This window comes from Eptesicus fuscus, chromosome 16 (genome assembly GCF_027574615.1).
Source record: "Eptesicus fuscus isolate TK198812 chromosome 16, DD_ASM_mEF_20220401, whole genome shotgun sequence".
Classification (NCBI taxonomy): Eukaryota; Metazoa; Chordata; class Mammalia; order Chiroptera; family Vespertilionidae; genus Eptesicus; species Eptesicus fuscus.
Window position 1 is genome coordinate 58,888,076 of NC_072488.1, and position 21,421 is coordinate 58,909,496.

The 21,421-nt window shown below is 48.4% G+C and overlaps 1 protein-coding gene across 1 annotated transcript in view; it reads right to left on the reverse strand.

Annotated features, from left to right (window-relative positions):
- Window positions 1–10,708: 10,708 nt before the first annotated feature.
- Window positions 10,709–21,421, reverse strand: part of NPHP1 (nephrocystin 1) — a 109,910-nt gene continuing 99,197 nt past the window's right edge. The window contains exons 19-20 of the mRNA XM_054728418.1: window positions 12,972–13,016; window positions 10,709–11,110 (exon numbers count right to left, since the gene is read on the reverse strand). Coding sequence (XP_054584393.1) covers window positions 10,838–11,110; window positions 12,972–13,016 — 318 coding nt within the window. The 3' untranslated portion in view covers window positions 10,709–10,837. The remainder of the gene's footprint in view (window positions 11,111–12,971; window positions 13,017–21,421) is intronic.

The following is a 21,421-nucleotide window of genomic DNA, read 5'->3' on the forward strand; positions in this document are numbered from 1 at the left end:
CCCTTGAGGGCTCCCAGACTCCAAGAGGGTGCAGGCTGGGCTGAGGGATGCCGTCTCCAAGTGCACGAATTTCATGCACTGGGCCTCTAGTAATCAAATAAAACTATATAAATGAAAAAATATATATACTAATAAAAAATAGGCAGAGTAAACAGAGTAGACAAAACTAAAGAGAGAATTTGTAAAATAGAAAATATAGTTGAGGAAATTACCCTAAATGTTTCAAGAGTCCCAAGCAAATACAAATATATCCATAGGTGATGCATTCCTATTTCTTAACTTAGGTAATGGTTATGAGTGTTTGCCTTATAATAATTCACTAAACCATAATGGGATTGTGTGTGTGTGTGTGTGTGTGTGTGTGTGTGTGTGTGTGAGTGTTTTATCGTATCTAATAAAGAGGGAATATGCAAATTGACCATCACACCTAACAAGATGGCTGCGCCAAAGCAGAGGCAGGGATTCTGTAAACAAGATGGTTGTGCCCACAGCAGAGGCAGGGTTCCTGTAATAAGCCTTAATGAGCAATCAGCAGGGACCTGAGGCTGTGTGGCACTGGGCCGGGGCAGGGGCAGGGGACCTGAGGTTGTACCCCTGCCTCGTGGGGCTTAACAGGGGACCTCAGGCCACGTCCCTCTCATCCCTGCACCAGGCTGGGGACCTCAGGCCACGTCCCCTGCCTTGCGGAGCTTGATGGGAGACCTTAGGCCATACCCTCCCCCTGTGGGACTTGACAGGAGACCTCAAAGTGCGCTCCCCACCCTGGTCCGGGCCAGGGAACCTGAGGCCGTGCCCCCTGCCCAGTGGGGCTTGATGGGGACCTCAAGGCATGTCCTCTGTTCCAACCCCAGGCTGGGGAACTTCAGGCCGCACCCCTACCCTGGTGCTGGGCCAGGGGACCTGAGGCTGTGCCCCCCACACAGCAGGGCTTGATGGGGGTGTGGCCAGCCGGGTCTGAGTCTTGCGTGATTTTGAGGTGCACATGGGTGGGCGGGGACTTGACTCTGGTTCTGTGGTGTGCCCCAGACTCTGACAGGAGGAAGATTTTCTTTTTTTTCTTTTTATTTATTTATTTATTTTATTAGCATTTTTTATTAAGGTATTATATTTGTACATATCTTACCATTGCCCCCCCACCCCACTCCCATATATGCCCTAACCCCCCAGAGTTTTGTGTCCATTGGTTATGCTTATATGTATGCATACAAGTCCTTTGGTTGATCTCTTATCTCCCCCACATCTCCCTAACCTTCCCGCTGTAATTTGACATTCTTTTTGATGCTTTACTGTCTCTGTATCTATCTTTTTGTTCAACAGTTTATAACTTTCTTTATTATCCATAAATGAGTGAGATCATGTAGTATTTTTCTTTCATTGACTGACTTATTTCACTTAGCATAATGTTCTCCAATTCCATCCAGGTTGCTGAAAATGGTAAGAATTCCTTCTTTTTATGGCAGCATAGTATTCCACTGTGTAGATGTACCATAGTTTTCTGATCCAATCATCTGCTGACGGGCACCTAGGCTGTTTCCAAATCTTAGCTATTGTAAATTGTGCTGCTATGAACATAGGGATGCATAAATCCTTTCTTATTGGTGTTTCCAGTTTCTTAGGATATATTCCTAGGAGTGGGATTACTGGGTCAAATGGGAGTTCCATTTTCAGTTTTTTGAGGAAACTCCATACTGTTCTCCATAGTGGCTGCACCAGTCTGCATTCCCACGAGCAGTGCACAAGGGTTCCTTTTTCTCCGCATCCTCGCCAACACTTGTCGTTTGTTGATTTGTTGATGACAGCCATTCTGGCCTGTGTGAGATGGTACCGCATTGTCGTTTTGATATGCATCTCTCGGATAATTAGTGATTTTGAGCATGTTTTCATGTGTCTCTTGGCCTTCCTTCTGTCTTCTTTTGAAAAGATTCTATTTAGGTCCGTTACCCATTTTTTTAGGAATATGTCCATTTCCTCCAGGTTGTTCAGTTTGTTGGAATAGAGTTGTTAGTAGTATTTTGTAACAATCCTTTGTATTTTGGCGAATCTGTTGTTATTTCTCCTCTTTCATTTCTGATTTTGTTTATTTGGGTCCTCTCTCTTTGCTTCTTGATGAGCCTGGCTAGAGGTTCATCAATCTTGTTTATCCTTTCAAAGAACCAGCTCTTGGTTTTGTTGATCTTTTGTATTGTTTCTTTGGTCTCTATGTCATTTATCTCCGCTCTGATCTTTATTATTTCCTTCCTTCTGCTTATACTGGGCTTTTCTTGTTGCTCTCTCTCTAACTCTTTGAGTTGTTGGGTTAAGTAATTTATTACCATTGTTTCTTGTTTTTTGCAGTAGGCTTGTAGAGCTATGAACTTCCCTTTCAAGACTGCTTTTGCTGTGTCCCATAGATTTTGGATTGTTGTGTTTTCATTGTCATTTGTTGTCAGGATGTTTTTTATTTCTTCCTTGATCTCTCTGGTAACCCAGTCATTGTTTAATAGCATGCTGTTTAGTCTCCATGTGTTTGATTTCTTTGGATTGCTTTGATTGTAGTTGATTTCCAGTTTTAGGCCACTGTGATCTGAGAAGATGCTTGATATGATTTCTATCTTCTTGAATTTGGAGAGTCTTTGCCTATGTCCCAACATATGGTCTATCTTTGAAAATGACCCATGTGCACTTGAGAAGAATGTATATTCTGTGGCTTTGGGGTGAAATGTTCTGAAGTTGTCAATTAATTCCATCTGGTCTAGTGAGTCATTTAGGATTGCTGTTTCTTTGCTGACTTTTTGTTTAGAGGATTTGTCCAATGGTGATAGTGGGGTATTAAAGTCTCCTACTATGATTGTATTGCTATTAATCTCTCCCTTGATATCCTCCAGGAGTTTTTTTATGTATTTGAGTGCTCCTGCATTGGGTGTGTATATGTTTACCAGAGTTATTTCTTCCTGTTGGATTGCTCCCTTTAGTATTATGAAGTGGCCTTCCTTGTCTCTTGTTATGTCCTTCACTTTGAGATCTAATTTGTCAGATATAAGTATTGCTACCCCAGCTTTTTTTTCGTTTCCATTCGCCTGGGAAACCTTTTTCCATCCCTTCACCCTCAGTCTGTGTGCGTCTTTTTTTCTGAGGTGGGTTTCTTGAAGACAGCAGATATATGGGTCTTGTTTTCTTATCCACTCTGTTACCCTATGTCTTTTGATTGGGGTATTTAATCCATTTACATTTAAAGTTATTATTGATAGGTACTTATTTGTGGCCATTTTTATTCTATACCCCTGTGTTCCTTTTTCGCTTCCTATTTCTTTTTTTTTTCTTTTCTTTTTTTCTTTTCTTTTTCCTTTTTACAGCAGACCCTTTAGCATTTCTTGCATTGCTGGTTTGGTGGTGATAAATTCCCTTAGTCCTTTTTTGTCTGTGAAGCTCCTGATTTCACCTTCAATTTTGATTGATAGCCTTGCTGGACCCTTCCTTTGCATGACTTTGTATATTTCATTTCATTCCCTTCTGGCCTGATGAGTTTCTGTTGAGAAATCAGTTGCTAGACTGATGGGGGTTCCTTTGTATGTAACTTTCTGTCTCTCTCTGGCCACTTTTAAGATTCTTACTTTGTCGTTGGTGTTTGCCAATCTCATCTAATAAAAGAGTAATATGCAAATTGACTGTACCTACGCTACACCTACAAGCCACGCCCACCAGCCAAATCAGGAGCAAGTATGCAAATTAACCCAACCAAAATGAAATTGGGAAAGGGGGGAAAAAATAAGAGAGACTAGAATGAGACTAAGAGAGAAAAGAGGAACAAACTATATATATGGGGAGAAAACTCCAATAGAACAACCACTAATCACAGCAAATGCCAGCAACAAGTACCTGGAGATTAATACAACCTACAACACCAACTAATATCAAGCGAGGCAAGGGAAAACAGAAGTAAAAAACAAACAAAAACACATCAGACAAAAAAAAAAGAATAAGCAAAACAATCTCACAAAAAAGCATAAAAATTCGAGATAATCAACATTCAAGCAAACAACAACAAAAGGACAGAGATAAAAACAGTGTGGGTTGTTTTTTTTTATAGTTAAGACAGCAAAGAGAGATGTGTGTATGGACTTGGAGCAGGGGATTGGAAATTATATATATAAGTAAGGTGAAATTTTAGCAGGGGGTAAACAGAAAGAATAGGAAAAATCTAAAGCAGGAAAGGGTTAATATAAACAGGACACCAAAAGGGGAAAGGTTAAGAAGAGAGTGATGGCATAAAGATAGAATACAACAATGGTGAAGGGAAGATGAAAATAGACTGTAGAACACTAATCCAGAAGTAAAAAAAAAAAATAAAGAATAAATAAAATGGCACTTAAAAAAAATAGTAATAAAAGAACCAAGATGGCGGCATAGTTAAACAACTAATCTGCTGCCTCACACAACAATTTCAAAAATATAACTAAAAGACAAAACGTCTACCACCCAGAACCACAGGAAAGCTGGCTGAGTGGAAGATTTATAACTCAGAAGAGAAAGGAGCACAAACGCTGAAAAGCTGAGGTACGGAGGCGCGCGAATCGGGCTGGCGGCGGGCGACTGGGTGCGCGGTTTTTCTTCAACCCGCAGGGAGACAAGCTCCCAATCACTCTGAAATCCAGTTTCTGGGGACACTCGGGGGACCCAGGCACCTACGGGGAGAAGCTGGACTCTCGGCCATCGGGTCAGAAAGTGAGAGTGACATTTTTGCAGTGGTGCGCCCAGCAATCATTGTTTACTGCGCTGGAGCGCGGGGCGCAGGGACTTGGAAAAGTGGAAAGGCAGAGACGGCTGACGCCAGCCATCACCGTTGGCCACGCCCCAGCCTAGTGACGCCCTGCACATTCTACAAACCCGCTCAGGCTCCACACAGCGGCTTTTGCATATAAATGGCCTGCTCTGTGGTAGCTCAACCAAATTAACTGCAGCTCCAGTCAGACTGCTCCAAAACCGCCCAAGCAAAGGAGAAGAAAACTAGTACTTGCTATAGCTCCTGCTGGGGGACACACAGTACACAAGGGTACACCAAGAGTGTCCACCTCAGGTAACTGGGAAGCTGACTCGTTGAACCAATAGGACACCTAGTACACAAAGCTACCCTACCAACTCAGGGAAGCAGAGAATATGAGAAGGCAAGGAAACAGATCACAAACCAAAGAAATGGAGGAGAACAAGCGACTGGACATAGAGTTCAAAACCACGGTTATAAGGTTTTTCAAGAATTTCATGGAAAAAGCCGATAAATTCAATGAGACCCTCAAGGATATGAAAAAGGACCAACTAGAAATTAAACATACACTGACTGAGATAAAAAAAAATATTATACAGAGACCCAAAAGCAGACTAGAGGATTGCAAGAATCAATTCAAAGATTTGGAATACAAAGAGGCCAAGGACACTCCTCCAGAGAAGCATGAAGAGAAGAGAATTCAGAAAGTTGAAGATAGTGTAAGAAGCCTCTGGGACAACTTCAAGCGAACCAACATCAGAATTATGGGGGTACCAGAAGAAGAGAGAGAGCAAGATGCTGAAAACCTATTTGAAGAAATAATGAACGAAAACTTCCCCCACCTGATGAAAGAAATAGACTTACAAGTCCAGGAAGCGCACAGAACCCCAAACAAAAGGAATCCAAAGAGGACCACACCAAGACACATCATAATTAAAATGCCAAGAGCAAAAGACAAAGAGAGAATCTTACAAGCAGCAAGAGAAAAACAGTTAGTTACCTACAAGGGAGCTCCCATACGATTATCAGCTAATTTCTCAACAGAAACCATGCAGGCCAGACGGGAGTGGCAAGAAATATTCAAAGTGATGAATAGCAGGAACCTACAACCAAGACTACTCTACCCAGCAAAGTTATCATTCAGAATGGAAGGTCAGATAAAGAGCTTCACAGATAAGAAAAAGCTAAACGAGTTCATCACCACCAAACCAGTATTATATGAAATGCTGAAAGGTATTCTTTAAGAAGAGGAAGAAGAAGAAAAGGAAAGATAAAAATTATGAACAACAAATACATATCTATCAACAAGTGAATCTAAAAGTCAAGTGAATTAAAAATCTGAGGAACAGAATAAACTGGTGAACTTAATAGAATCAGAGGCATAGAATGGGAGTAGATTGATAATTCTCAGGGGGAAAGGGGTGTCTGTGTGGGGAGTATGGGAAGAGACTGGACAAAAATCATACACCTATGGATAAGGACAGCGGGGGGGGAGGTAAGGGCAGAGGGGGGGTGGGGACTGGGTGGTGGGGAGATATGTGGGGGAAAAGGAGAAACAATTGTAATCTGAACAATAAAGATTCATTAAAAAATAAATAAATAAATAAACTGAACTCACAAGAAAAGAATAAGATGTAAGAAGCAACAGTGAGCAGAAAAAAACAGGTAAGCATGTAAGAAAATCCAAACAAGTATTTAATTTATAAACTGCCAATCATAACTAAAATAATGATTACTTTGAAGAAAGATAAAATATGGTGGGACTAACATAATAAGCAACACTAAAATATAAAATGAGATGGAAAACTGAAGTTAAGACAGGCTAATGTTCTTGAAGTGGTCATGACAATCAAAAACATAATGGTTAATTTCTGACTCTATTAAATCATTATATAAGTTTAAAATGTCAGGGTAAAAACCATTAAGAGAATATAAATACTATAGGTAACTTCTAGACCATTCGGAGGAAATGAAATAACATCATCTTAATCATTTAAATAGAAGATAGGAAAGGAGGGGGAAGAGCAAAGAGAAATTATCATAGAAAGAAAAATGCAGACAGTAAGATAAGAGAAATAAACAAAAATATATCAGCAATCATAATATACAGATTTAACTCTCCAGGTAAAAATCAGAAACTCTGGAACCTGCGGGGCGGGATGGAGCCGATGGGCAGCGGTGGCACTTCCCCCAGGGACCCACCTTCGTGCCCAGCTGCAGGTGGCCAGAGTGAGCAGGCAGGAGGGAGAGTGCCCGGCGGGGGCTGGATCTCCGCGGCCTGGCGGATGGCAGCCCCCCCGCCTGAGCACTGCCTCTGGACCTGTATCTGTTTTGTGAAGTTTGCGGCGTATGTTGGGGGTTGATTGGGATATAAAACCGGTGTTTAGAAGCAGGGCTCCCTCTGGGGAAGTGGGGTCTAAGGTGGTAGAGGAGGACAGGGTGACCCCAGAGGCCTGGAGAGGTGGAAAGACAGCGTTTGTCAGCTGGTTGGGTTTGTGCTGTGCCGGGGCAGGTGCTGGGGAAGAGGCTCCGGGTTCCCCAGGCGGACCAGGTTAGGAAGCCTGAGGAAAGCGGGCTGTGAGAGACAAATGAGTAGGCAAAAAGGAACCAAGTTTCTTTCTCCTTCACTTCTCAAAAAATGTGTTGTATTTATGATTTGTTTATATGTTGCTCTGCTGTCCCAGTTCCAGAATGAAGGGATTCTTCAAAACGTCACGATTCTCACTACAATGAGGATGGTACTTTCCACAGCTGGAACTTACGTTCATTCCATGAGAGACCCTGTCCGAAACAGAGTGAGGCTAGCAAGTATGTGTAGATTGGTGGCTCTCTGGGAGATATGGCTGTCATATCAAATTTGTCAGAATGCAGAATTTGTCTGGGAAATGAAAGCAAACATTTCTCACGATGTTTAAAATCTCTTGTAATGTGTTATTTCTTTGCACTATTTGTTGATGTTGTTTTAAATATACTTCTTTATTGACTTCAGAGAGGAAGGGAGATGGATAGAGAGATAGAAACATCAACGATGAGAAAGAATCACTGATCAGCTGCCTCCTGCACGCCCCCCACTGGGGATTGAGCCCATAACCTGGGCATGTGCCCCTGGCCGGAATCGAACCCGGGACCCTTCAGTCCACAGGCTGACACTCATCCACTGAGCCAAACCAGCTAGGGCTCTTTGCACTATTTGACTCTGAAGTCAGTCTCCCTCCTTAACTCATTAAAAGTTGCTATATTAAAAATTTATTGAGAACAAAGCTTGTTCAATCAGTTGAATTTTATATTGATAAGAATTTTGTCTTTTCCTTAAAATTCATCTGAGAGAAGAGTCCCTCTCCCTCAGCGTTCTGGTCACCTGTCCGGCTGCCACTGCCGTTGCTATGATTACTGTCACTAGACGGCTGGGCCGGGCGGCAAAGATGGAAAACACACAAGTAGCAGGGGCTTTCTACGCTCTGGCTGTCGGGCTCGTCCCCATTCCTCACTCCAGCAAGCGAGGCTTTGCCGGGAGCTGTTTGTCCGTCTCCTGTGCAGTTCCCAGGCCCATGCTGTCTCTGAGCCCAGAGGGAGGAGAATGGGGCCGCCACCAGTTTGGTGGTGTTTGAGTTCTGGTTTCCTTCCCAAGACTCCCTGCTCCCATTTATTGCTTTGAGTCTTCAGATGCTGCCCAGGCCTCTGGCTGCCCTCAGTGGGAGGAGGAGGAGGCAGAGCCACCCTGTCTGACCAGAACCGAGCTGCACAGGCCTGTTGTGATTCTCTGCACAGCACTGTCACCACCCAGTACCCCTGCCTATTGGTTCATCCGCATCTGTGTCCCCATCCCTGCCTCTCCCCAGGATGTTGCTTTCGGGAGAGCAGTAGCTTGGTTCACAGTGAATACTGCCACACACAGTAGGCACTCAAGTCATGCTTCAAATGATTGAATCTAGTCTCTCAGGCATAGAGACTTTGGGACAACTGCTTTTATCTTTTACTAGAGGCCCGGTGCATGAAATTCGTACACTGGGGGGGTGTCCCTCAGCCCAACCTGCACCCTCTCCAATCTGGGACCCTCCCTGTGGGATGGGGTCTAAACAGGCAGTCAGACATCCCTTTCACAATCTAAGTCTGCTGGCTCCCAACTGCTCGCCTGCCTGCCTGATTGCCCCTAACTGCTTCTGCCTGCCAGCCTGATCACCCCCTAATCACTCACCTGCCAGCCTGATCAATGCCTAACTGCTCCCCTGCCAGCCCGATTGTCCCCAACTGCCCTCCCCTGACATCCCAGTCACCCCCAAATGCCTTCCCCTGCATATTCCCTCTTTATTAGATAGGTTTTTTCTTTAACATATTGGACAGCCCTAACTGGTTTGGCTCAGTGGATGGAGCATCAGCCTGCAGACTCAAGGGTCCCAGGTTCGATTCCGGTCAAGGGCATGTACCTTGGTTGGGGGCACATACCCAGTGGGGAGTGTGCAGGAGGCAGCTGATCGATGTTTCTCTCTCATAGATGTTTCTAGCTCTCTATCCTTTTCCCTTCCTCTCAGTAAAAAAATCAATAAAATATTTTTTTTAAATAAATATTTAAGATACCTCCATATCTGCCTGGCTGGTGTGACTCAGTGGTTGAGAACTCAGGCTGCTGCAGCTGGCAGGGGATCATGCCATGGGGATGCCGTGCCCCGGCCAGGCTGAGACCCCAGCCCAGGCTGCTGGCGCTGGCAGGTGATCATGCCATGGGGGTGCAGGGGTTGTACTGTGGGGGTGCAGGGGTCGCGCTGTGAGGGTACGTTGCCCCGGCCAGGCTGAGACCCCAGCCCAGGCTGCCGACGCTGGCAGGGGATCATGCCATGGGGGTGCAGGGGTTGTACTGTGGGGGTGCAGTGCCCCTGCCAGATTGAGACCCCAACCCAGGCTGCCTGCGCTGGCAAGGGATGCGGCATGGGGGTGCAGAGGTTGTACTGTGGGGGTGCAATGCCCCTGCCAGGCTGAGACCCCAAAACAGGCTGCCTGCACTGGCAGGGGATCGCGGCATGGGGGTGCAGGGGATCAGCCATGGGGAGTGAATTTGTTTTTGTTTATTATAAAGGGTCAAGAGGGCCTCTGGACAGCATTCCGCCAGGCCGCTTACTCTGCAGGCTCTCAGAGGCAGCCCTCCCTGAGACTGGGGGACTCCGTGGGGCTGAGAGGACTGGGCACCGCCATCTTGTGGCTATGGGCGCTGCCATTTGTCGTGGAGGGATGGTTAATTTGCATATTACTCTTTTATTAGATAGGATTACTCCTCCTCAAGCTCTCTTCCCACCATAAATTGCTTTACACACCTTTCAGAGAAGATTTCTTGGTCACCTGACAAGGGGTTGTGGTTTTTTTTTATATTTTTTTTTACAGAGAGGAAGGGAGAGGGATAGAGAGTTAGAAACATCGATGAAAGAGAGAGAAAGATCAATCAGCTGCCTCCTGCACACCCCCCACTGGGGATGTGCCCGCAACCAACTTACATGCCCTTGACCGGAATCGAACCTGGGACCTTTCAGTCCGCAGGCCGATGCTCTATCCACTGAGCCAAACCGGTTTCGGCTGAACTTTGTTTTTTGAAGGAGCACCTATTAAATGGACATAAAAAGATACAACTAACTTCTTTCTTACATCTAATTAGGTTAAATCACATTCAAATATTACACTGAGTGAAGTGGTTAACAACACAACTTTCTCAAATAGGTTGTGCTGATTTCCCCTTCATTTCACAACATCAATTCTATTAGCAATGATCATACATTTCTATATTCCAGACACTAGACTCTTAAAGACATATGACCTGTACATATCTCCTGCCATCCCCTGGGTTGGATAGTCACTTTCTTCAATAATCATAATTCAGCTTTTGATAAAAATCTTGCTTTTGTACAAATCTATAAGTACAGTCGACTTACATTTGTTAGTTGGTTTTTGAAGAAATTTAAAATTAGGTATAACAGTATTCCTTATAACAACTTATTTATTCAAAGATTCACATGACCAGACAGGTATTTCTTACAGAATGTGGTCTACACAGGACGAGTAAAGCCAAGTTCGGCGTGGCCGGTACTGCTGGCTGCACTTCATGGGCCACCGCTCTCAGGCTGCTTTCTGTCTCATTTCACCCAGGAAGTCGTAGGTCTGCTCTGAAATGTCAAAAGGCTCATGGACACCCTCTGGTGACAGCAGAGCTTGGAGGGCGCCCTGGTTTTCTCGGTTTTGCTTCAGGAAGTCAGCGATGACTTTCCACCGCGCGGCCTCGGTCTCTTCTTCTGCCCACCTGAACGGGGGCAGGAGCGTGGAGTGGAGCAGGGGCACCGCGCAGTCGTGGTAAACGAGGAGAAACGCAGCCTTCAGGAACGCTGTGTCTCTCTGGGAAAACACCACAAGTAACTGAATGGATCTGCATCATTAAGTGTTAAATTCTGAAAGCCATTACGGGTGGGCGGAGGTGCCACAGGGCCTGGCGGGTCGGGTCAGCGGCTCTGCCCCAGGGAGGCAGCAGGAAGCAGCCCCTCAGTGGGAGCGAGTCACGGAGTCACATGGAGCAGAGGGGCTGCGGGTGACTCCTCGAGACCAGGGCTCTGGTAAGGCACTGAGGGTGTCTCACACATCCCCCCAAGGAGAATGGGCGCTGAAGTCTAATTCTGGTGACAAGGGTGTGGGTCCAAGTAAATACAACGAAAGCACAACGTGAAGCCAGCTGTGCCCCTTACTTCCATCACAGCACATCAGACGATGAAGTGTACACGGGAAGGGCCGCACGTGCTCTGCGTGAAATCCAGAGAAAGGACCCCAGCAGTAAGGACCCGCTGTCAGACTCTCCCCATAACAGGAGGACTGCAGTGTACACTGTCACTCAGCCCCCACACGGACAGGCTGAGCGGGAATCACAGGGCAGGGCACTCGGAAGGTGGAGGCGTCCCCACTGTGGAGTCTGCACAAGATGCCGCCCTCCAAGCACACCCTGTGCGCAGGGCAATTTCCACCGGCCTCAGGCCCAACACCTTGCCCATGGCTACACCAGAATAGCATTAAACCTCCCATTCTAGCCTGGCCGGCGTGGCTCAGTGGTTAAGTGTCAACCCATGAACCAGGAGGTCACAGTTCGATTCTCAGCCAGGCACATGCCTGGGTTGCGAGCTCAATCCCCAGTGTGGGCATGCAGGAGGCAGCCAATGGATAATTCTCTTATTGTTTCTCTCTCTCTCTTTCCCTCTCCCTTCCTCTCTGAAGTCAATAAAAATATTTTATTTTAAACTGCCAATTCTGGCAAAGATCAAATAAGGATACAATATAGATACTTTTTTTCAACTTTTAGGGTTTTTAGTTTGTAGATAATTAAGACTTTAGAAGTCCAAAACACCATGCCCATGGGTCCATGTAGCCCCTGCTACTTTTTATAAACCAAGTTTTATAGAACAGCCGTGCTCAGATGTTTCAATGGCAAAGCTGAGTCACTGTGACAGAGAACGTAGGGCCCGCAAAGCCAAAAATACCGACCATGTGGCCCTTTCCAGAACCGTCTATTGGACCCTGGGGTGGAGCAGTCAGGGTGTTGCTCACTGACGGGGATGGGACTGCTGGTTTGTAATGACCACGCTTCTGTGGCAATGGGCACACCCTGCGTTTTCCAATGTCTGACATGGCTCAGGCTGAGTTTCTTTTTCCTTCTCCTTACCTGTTATGCACTTTGAGAGCAGGAGGAATTTTTTTTTTAAAGGAGAAATTTGATAGTCAACTGGGAGCTTTGGTTTAGAATCTCCCCTCAACTAAATGACACTTAGTGACCTGAAATGACTCCTGATCCAGTGTCGGTTCACTTTAGGAATTGGCACCCAGACACTCCTGGGGCGTGTCTTTATAACCGTAATGACACCGTTTAAAGGACTAGGGGGAATATGACTATGGCCACTTTGCCTAAAAGGAGCCTGTGTTAGAATGTGTGAGCAGTGACGCTGCAGATGTTAATGCGGACGGATCATGAGAATTCTTGTGTTTTCATATTACACAGTGTTTTACAAAATATCATACTTTAAAAAGATATTAGCTTGTAAGAGCATGTAATAAATAACTTCAAAATGCAATGGGTATTTAATTTTAAGGCGTGCCTTTAACATTTAGGCAAAACGTTTTGTACTCATTCAGTAGAAACTTATCTGGCCACTGGGTCAAGCTAGCAATAAAACTACTGGTCCGCAATGTGTTAAGTGCATGTGGAAAAGCAGGTTACCTTCTCCGATCTTTTTAATGTACTTTCTTTCTCAGCCCACGAAGTCTGAAAAGGAAACAAATGCTATATTAATCTGAGGGTTCACAAGTCTTTGCCACACGCCTGCAAGTTTACTGTCATTAAGCTGGTGCCCGGGGTTTAGAACCCTGTCAGAACCGCCACCGTAAGAACGGTCTGAGGGCGCCTGCTTCTAACCACGGAGCCAGACCGGCCAGGCGGGGAGGGACGCCCCAGAAGCCCGTGCTTCTTACACGTTAAACCAATTTAAGATCAGAATCAGTGAGCGCGAACACACACATTCAAACTGCACAAACACACACCCGAACAATGAAACACTAGCGAGCTTTTCAGGCGAGCCAGTAGAGACGTGGAAAACTGCCGAGTACCACACCTGTCTCCAGTTCTGTCTGCTGGATGATGACAATGGTCACGGGACATAAATGCTGTTCAGCTTTGCAAGTAAATATTCTAGCTGCCCACGAGGCTTCACCAATGCTCTTCTACAGACATAAGAACCCCGAGTTCAGGTAGCCCCACAGAAGTCGGGATTGAAGCCTCCGGTGCCAGCTCTGCACACTGTACCCGAGGGGGTGCCCAGGCTCTAGCTGCTCGCTCCTGGGCCTCTTGCGGTGCCTGTTGGCTGGTATCCTTCCTCTGGCACCCGAGTTCATGCTTTCTGTGGGTGCATCGACCTTCCTCAGTGGGGAGGCCCTGGGGTGAACATGACATGTGGCACCAAGACGAAGAGTCTCCATGAAACAAAGAAGTTCCCCACCGAGACACAGAGTGTCCCTCTTCCCTCCCCCCTGCAGGAGCCGCCTGGCAGGAGCCTCGCCCCAGATGCTCACAGTTCCCCTGGGAAGAACCGCCTTAGGGGCTGTGCTCCTTCCCCCTGGCGGCTGCGCCTGGGGCCTGAGAGTTTGAAAGGATCCTTAAGAGGCCAGAGCACGTCACTAACCACCAGGAGCCATTATCATCATCAAAGCACCAACAACAAACTGAACTTTGCTAAGTTAACAGTAAGAGGCTCACGCGTCACAAACTCTGTAAGGAATCTGACTTAACCCGAACAGCACTCAGGAACTTTAGACTCACCGGCTGGTGTATGACCTTTTTAATGTATTGCTAGAGTTGGTTTGCTAATATTTTGTTGAGGAATTTAACATCTATGTTCATCAGGCATATTGGCCTATAATTTTATTTCTTTGTAGTGTCTTTATCTGGTTTTGGAATTAGGATAATGCTGGCCTCATGAGATGAGCTTGTCTTTTCCCCTGGAATTTTTGGGAATCGTTTGAGAAGGATAGGTATTAGTTCTTCGAATGTTTGGTAAAATTCACCTATGAAGCCATCCTGTCCAGAACGTTTGTTTGCTGAGAGTTGTTGTTTTTTATTATTATTATTATTACTGCTTCAATTTCATTAGTTGGTATTGGTCTATTCAGGTTTTCTGAGTCTTCCTAATTCAGTTTTGGAAGATTGTATGTTTCTAGGAATTTATCCATTTCGCCCAGGTTGACCAATTTGTTGGTATATAGTTGTTCATAGTATTTTCTTAATAGTCCTTTGTATTTATGTAATGTCAGTTGTTATTTCTCTTTCATTTTTTCTTGATGAATCTGGTAAAAGGTTTGTCAACCTTGTTTATCTTTTCAAAGAACCAGCTCTTGGTTTCATTAATCTTTTGCATTTTTTTTTTTTTTTTTTTAGTCTCTATGTGATTTATTTCCACTCTGATCATTATTATTTCCTTCCTTCTACTTAGTCTGGGCTTTGTTTGTTGTTCTTTTTGTAGCTCTTTTAAATATAGGGTTAAATTGTTTGAGATTTTTCTTGTTTCTTATGGTAGGCCTATAATGCTATGAGCTTCCCTCTCAGGACTGCTTTCACGGTGTCCCATAGATTTTGGGTTGTTGTGTGCTCATTTTCATTTGATTCCAGGTAATTTTTTATTTCTTCCCTGATCCGTAACCCATTCATTGTTTAATAGCATGCTATTTAGCCTACATGTGTTTGAATGTTTTTTGGGTTTTTTAATTGTAATTAATTTCTAGTTTTATACCACTGTGATCTGAGAAGATGCTTGATATGATTTCAGTCTTCTTGAACTTGTAGAGACTTATTTTGTGTCCTAACATGTGGTCTTTAAGAATGTTGCATGGGCACCTGAGAATAATGTATATACTGCTGCTTTTGAGATAAAATGTTTAGTAAATATCCATTAAATCAACCTGATCCAGTGTGCTGTCTCCTTGTTATTTTTTTGTCTGGAAGATCTATCCATGATGGTAATGGGGGGTGTTTAAAATCCCCTACTATGACTATATTGCTGTCAATCTCTCTAATGTTCACCAAGATTTTCTTTATATATTTAGGTGCTCCTATGTTGGGTGCATATGTTTACAAGGATTATATCCTCTTGTTGGATCAATCCCTTTAGTATTTTGTAGTAATCTTCTTTGTCTCTTGTTATTACCTTGTTTGGAAGTATATTTTGTCAAATATAAATATTGCTACACAAGCTTTCTTTTTCCCTTTCCATTTGCATGGAATAATTTTTTTCCATCCTTTCACTTTCAGTTATGTGACTACTTTGTTCTGAGGTGGGTCCCCTGTAGACTGCATATACATGGGTCATGTTTTCTTATCCATTTTCAGCTACCATGTCTTTTGGAGCATTAAATCTGTTTACATTGAAGGTTATTATTGATAAGCATTTATTTATTGCATTTTATACTTTATACTTACGTTCATCTCTATATATATTTCTTCTTCTTACAGCAGGCCCTTTAACATTTCTTGCAATACTGGTTTAATGGTAATGAACTCCTTTAGCATTTTTTTTTCTGGGAAGCTCCTTATTTCACCTTCAATTTTAAATGATAGACTTGCTGGATAGAATAGTCTTGGTTGCAGGTCCCTGCTTTTCATCACTTTGAATATTTCATGCCAATCTCTCGTGGCCTGATGTGTTTCTATTGAGAAATCACCTGACTGCCTTATGGGAACTCCCTTATAGGTAACTGTCTCTCTCGATGCCTCTTTTTTTTCTTTTCTGTCTCTTGATGCCTTTAAGATTCACTCTTTGTCTTTAACCTTTGCCACTTTAATTATATGTCTTGGCTTGGGTCTTTTTCAGTTTCCTGAACTTGATTGGGACTCTCTCTGTTTCCTGAACTTGTACATTTTTTTTCCTCCACCAGGTTAAGAAAGTTTTCAGCCATTATTTCTTCAAACATTATTTCTTGTCTATCCCTTGCTCTCTCTCCTCTCCTTCTGGTATTCCTATAATGTGAATAATTGATTGGCTGTCTCCTGCACACTGCCCACTGGGGATCAAGCCCAAAACCTGGGCATGTGCCCTTGACTGGTATCAAACCCGGGACCCTTCAGTCCACAGGCTGACACTTTATCCACTGAGCAAAATTGGCTAGGACTCATGGCTTTTTAAAAATTTGACATTTAATATGACTCAGCGCCAGACTCGCTGCCACTTCTCCTGGACCCTCTCCTCTCCCTAGCCTCTGTTCAGACTCCACAAGTCCACACCATCTCCTGCACCTCAGCGACGGCTCTCCTAGAAGTCCCAATCCCAGCACCACTCAGAAGAAGCACTATATGTAGCTGTTAAGTGGTGTTTCTTTGTTTTTCCACCTTTTCATACACCAAGTAATGAATCTCAGATTTTACCCAAGATAAGCTGCTTATGTTGACATTCTGGGAGTGAAAGCTTAAATGTGAAGAAATGGCTATGAGCACAGGCAAATTTATAGTTAAAATGGCTCAGATATTTGGCTTCCAGAAACTTCATTTAGCAAGGGGAAAGAAGTTTATGTAGCTCTTACAGTTATTTTATAGGAACCTGAGCTCACCATCTCTGCCTACCCACTCCCTCTTTCACTGCACACAGCAATGAAGAATGGGCCTGGATCTGGACATTCACGTGCAAGTGTGGCATTTGGATTTAGGCTTATTTGTAAATAGCATTATTCAAAAAACCCATGTGAATAACAAAAGGATGAAGCTTTAATTAATGTGAAGCTCAGAGAGGATGTGCAAACTGTCAATTTCTTCCTAGCTGAGTGCGAAGCAGCTGTTCAAGAACAGTTTGCAATCTCAATAAACAATAGTCGGAGAAAACCAAGATGGCGGCATAGGTTAAACACCTAACCTGCAGCCGGGCACAACAATTTCAAAAATACAACTAGAGGTCAGAACGGACATCGTCCAGAACCACAGGAGAGCTGGCGGACTGAAATGCCCACAGCTGGGGGGAAGGAGAAGGCCACGGGGACAGTCGGGGAAGCCGTAAAAGCCTAAGGTATGGAGAAACGGGCGGAGACACGAGCACACGCGCCTGCGGGGAGGATGGAACCGGAGAGGAGGGGGCGGCTGATGACCTGGCCGGAGTTCACTGGCAGGAAGGAGATAAAGGCTCCCGAGTGCGCTGAGCACCGGCTCCGATTGCACTGAACCCCATTCCGGGCGAAACCCTGGGAAACTCACTCACTTTCGCAACTCCGCCGCCCCCGCAGGCTGCCCGGCCCGGGACGCTGGGGACGCCGCCGCAGCAGCGGCGCCCGGAGCCCGGCGGCCTCCCAGCACCCGTCCCCGCCGCGCAGCCCCCCGCGCACCTGGTGCCGCGGGCCGCGCGCCCCGCACACCGGACGGAGGCCCGGGCGCCCTCTCCGTGCACCTCCCGGCGGCGCTAGACTTCAGTAGAGTTGACTGAATTCAAGGGATTAAGAAGTATAAATTGGGGGGACGCCGCGGCGGCGACGTCCGGAACACGGCGATGGCGGTGCCTGGAGCTCGGCGGCCGCCCAGCGCCCGTCCCAGCCGCGCGGCCCTCGCGCGCCTGGTTTCGCGGGACGCGCGCACCGCGCACCGGACGGAGGCCCGGGCGCCCTTTCCGTGCACCTCCCGGCGGCGCTAGACTTCAGTAAAGTTGACTGAAATGAAGGGATTAAGAAGTACAAATTGAGAAGTTTGAAAAAGATGGCGGCGGAGGTTAAAGGCTGTTCTGTTGCCTCGCACCCAGCGAAATCGGAGGGGATGAGGTGTGGAGGTGCGTGGGTCTGGCTGGTGGCGGGGGAAAGGGACTTTTGTTCCAAACCTAAGGGAGATTAGCTCTCCATCACCCTGAAACCCATCTTCTGGCGAACCCCGGGAGACCCAGATGCCTGCGGGGAGAGGCGGGACTCTTGCAGAGGTGCGCCCAGCAATCAGTGTTTGCTGCGCTGGAGTGCAGAACGAGGGGACTTAGATACATGGAAGGCAGAAGGACCAGACTCACAGCCATCGAGGCTCGCCGCACCATGGCCTGTTGGCGCCCTGAGACCCCGCCCCGCCCTGGGACCCGCCCCGCACGTCTTGAAGACCTGCCCCGCAAGTCTTGCAGGCACACCTGCGCCCCAAGCAACGGCTTATGCATGTGGGTGGACTGCCCTCTGGCAGCGGACCAGATGATCTGCTGTTCTAGTCGGACTGCTCCAGGGCCACTCAGACAGGAGGAAGAAACTACAGTTTTTGCTGTAATCCTTGCTGAGTGCCTAAGGCAGTAGCTGATCTACACCCCATTGGAGACCCAGAAACGAGGGCATCTAGTGGTCTGTGGGAGATGACACCAGATTTCAACCACGTGCATAAGGGACACATTCAACGGGAATATTCAGTGAGCGCCAAAGCTTTGCTGCACCAAGACCCGGCCCATAAACGTGTCTCCTGCACAGCAACTCTTCCTTTATAGACAAAGAGAGCCCCCCCAGTGACACCAACAACAATCAAGACTTAACTATACAAAGGAGGACCAAGATGGAGGCATAGGGCGGAAGCCTGATTGTTGCCTACCACAACAACTTTGAGACTACGACAAGAGAGCAGAGCAGACACCATCCAAGACCACCATAGGGCTGGCTGAGTAGATGCTCTACAACTAGAATAAAAGAGGGGGATGTGGGATGATGCTGATGCCGGTGACCCAAAGACCACACTTTAAGAACTACAGCTCAGGCGACACAAAAGAACTATGGCTCAGGCGATACAACAGCGGCCTGGAACGTGCTCGGCGCAGTTCCCCCGGCGGTCTCCGGCTGAGGGGACGGCTCCACTGGCAGCCAAGCACGGACAGACGAGCCCCTATGAGACATGGGGTGGGAGACTCCGCGCTTGCTGACCTCTGAGTCCGTCAAGAATCTCAACGCCCCGGAAGCGGCCAGGTGCGCATGCTCGGCGACCGGCCACCGATGCAGACCCAAGGGCCGACACAGCGACGCCAGACTGGCCCACCGCCATGCACCGGGTGCACCGGAGCTTCGCCGAGCCGCCGCCCGACGAGTTCTGCAGCAGCCATACTGGAGCTCCGGAAGGATGGCCAGGGGAATTGCTGAGGGGGGATTGACCAGCAGGAATTGGGATCGGGAAGACGGGGCCCCGCTGAGACCCGGGTGCGGGCGGGGTTGCGCGCCTCTGGGCTCGGGTGTGGTCACACGCCTCTGGGTATAAGTGAGGCCTCACGTCCCTGGGTCTAGGTGAGGCCACATGCCCCTGGGTCCAGGTGAGGCCGGACTCCGGGTCCGGGTGAGGCCAAGTGCCCCTGGACCTGGATGACGCTGGATCCCGTGCCCGGGCGAGGCCAAGCGCCCCTGGGTCTGGGAGAGCCCACACACCCCTGGGTCCAGGCGAGACCATGTGTCCCTGGATCCGGGTGAGGCCGCGTGCACCTAGGCCCGGGTGAGCCCAAGTGGCCCTGGGTCTGGGAGAGGCCAAGCGTCCCTGGGTCCGGGTGAGACCATGTGTCCCTGGATCCGGGTGAGGCCTCGGGCACCTAGGCCCGGGTGAGGCCACGTGCCCCTGGGTCTGGGAGAGGCCAAGCGTCCCTGGGTCCGGGCGAGACCATGCGTCCCTGGATCCGGATGAGGCCTCGTGCACCTTGGCCCGGGTGAGCCCAAGTGGCCCTGGGTCTGGGAGAGGCCAAGCGTCCCTGGGTCCGGGTGAGACCATGTGTCCCTGGATCCGGGTGAGGCCTTGTGCACCTAGGCCCGGGTGAGCCCAAGTGGCCCTGGGTCTGGGAGAGGCCAAGCGTCCCTGGGTCCGGGTGATACCATGTGTCCCTGGATCCGGATGAGGCCACGTGCATCTAGGTCCGGGTGAGCCCAAGTGGCCCTGGGTCTGGGAGAGGCCAAGCGTCCCTGGGTCCGGGTGAGACCATGCGTCCCTGGATCCGGATGAGGCCTCGTGCACCTAGGCCCGGGTGAGCCCAAGTGGCCCTGGGTCTGGGAGAGGCCAAGCGTCCCTGGGTCCGGGTGAGACCATGTGTCCCAGGATCTGGGTGAGGCCTCGTGCACCTAGGCCCGGGTGAGCCCAAGTGGCCCTGGGTCGGGGAGAGGCCAAGCATCCCTGGGTCCGGGTGAGACCATGTGTCCCTGGATCCGGGTGAGGCCTCGTGCACCTAGGCCCGGGTGAGCCCAAGTGGCCCTGGGTCTGGGAGAGGCCAAGCATCCCTGGGTCCGGGTGAGACCATGTGTCCCAGGATCCGGGTGAGGCCTCGTGCACCTAGGCCCGGGTGAGCCCAAGTGGCCCTGGGTCTGGGAGAGGCCAAGCATCCCTGGGTCCGGGTGAGACCATGTGTCCCTGGATCCGGGTGAGGCCTCGTGCACCTAGGCCCGGGTGAGCCCAAGTGGCCCTGGGTCGGGGAGAGGCCAAGCGTCCCTGGGTCCGGGTGAGACCATGTGTCCCTGGATCCGGGTGAGGCCTCGTGCACCTAGGCCCGGGTGAGCCCAAGTGGCCCTGGGTCGGGGAGAGGCCAAGCGTCCCTGGGTCCGGGTGAGACCATGTGTCCCTGGATCCGGGTGAGGCCTCGTGCACCTAGGCCCGGGTGAGCCCAAGTGGCCCTGGGTCTGGGAGAGGCCAAGCGTCCCTGGGTCCGGGTGAGACCATGTGTCCCTGGATCCGGGTGAGGCCTCGTGCACCTAGGCCCGGGTGAGCCCAAGTGGCCCTGGGTCTGGGAGAGGCCAAGCATCCCTGGGTCCGGGTGAGACCATGTGTCCCAGGATCCGGGTGAGGCCTCGTGCACCTAGGCCCGGGTGAGCCCAAGTGGCCCTGGGTCTGGGAGAGGCCAAGCGTCCCTGGGTCCGGGTGAGACCATGCGTCCCTGGATCCGGATGAGGCCTTGTGCACCTAGGCCCGGGTGAGCCCAAGTGGCCCTGGGTCTGGGAGTGGCCAAACGTTCCTGGGTCTGGGTGAGACCATGTGTCCCTGGATCCGGGTGAGGCCTAGTGCACCTAGGCCCGGGTGAGCCCAAGTGGCCCTGGGTCGGGGAGAGGCCAAGCGTCCCTGGGTCCGGGTGAGACCATGTGTCCCTGGATCCGGGTGAGGCCTCGTGCACCTAGGCCCGGGTGAGCCCAAGTGGCCCTGGGTCGGGGAGAGGCCAAGCGTCCCTGGGTCCGGGT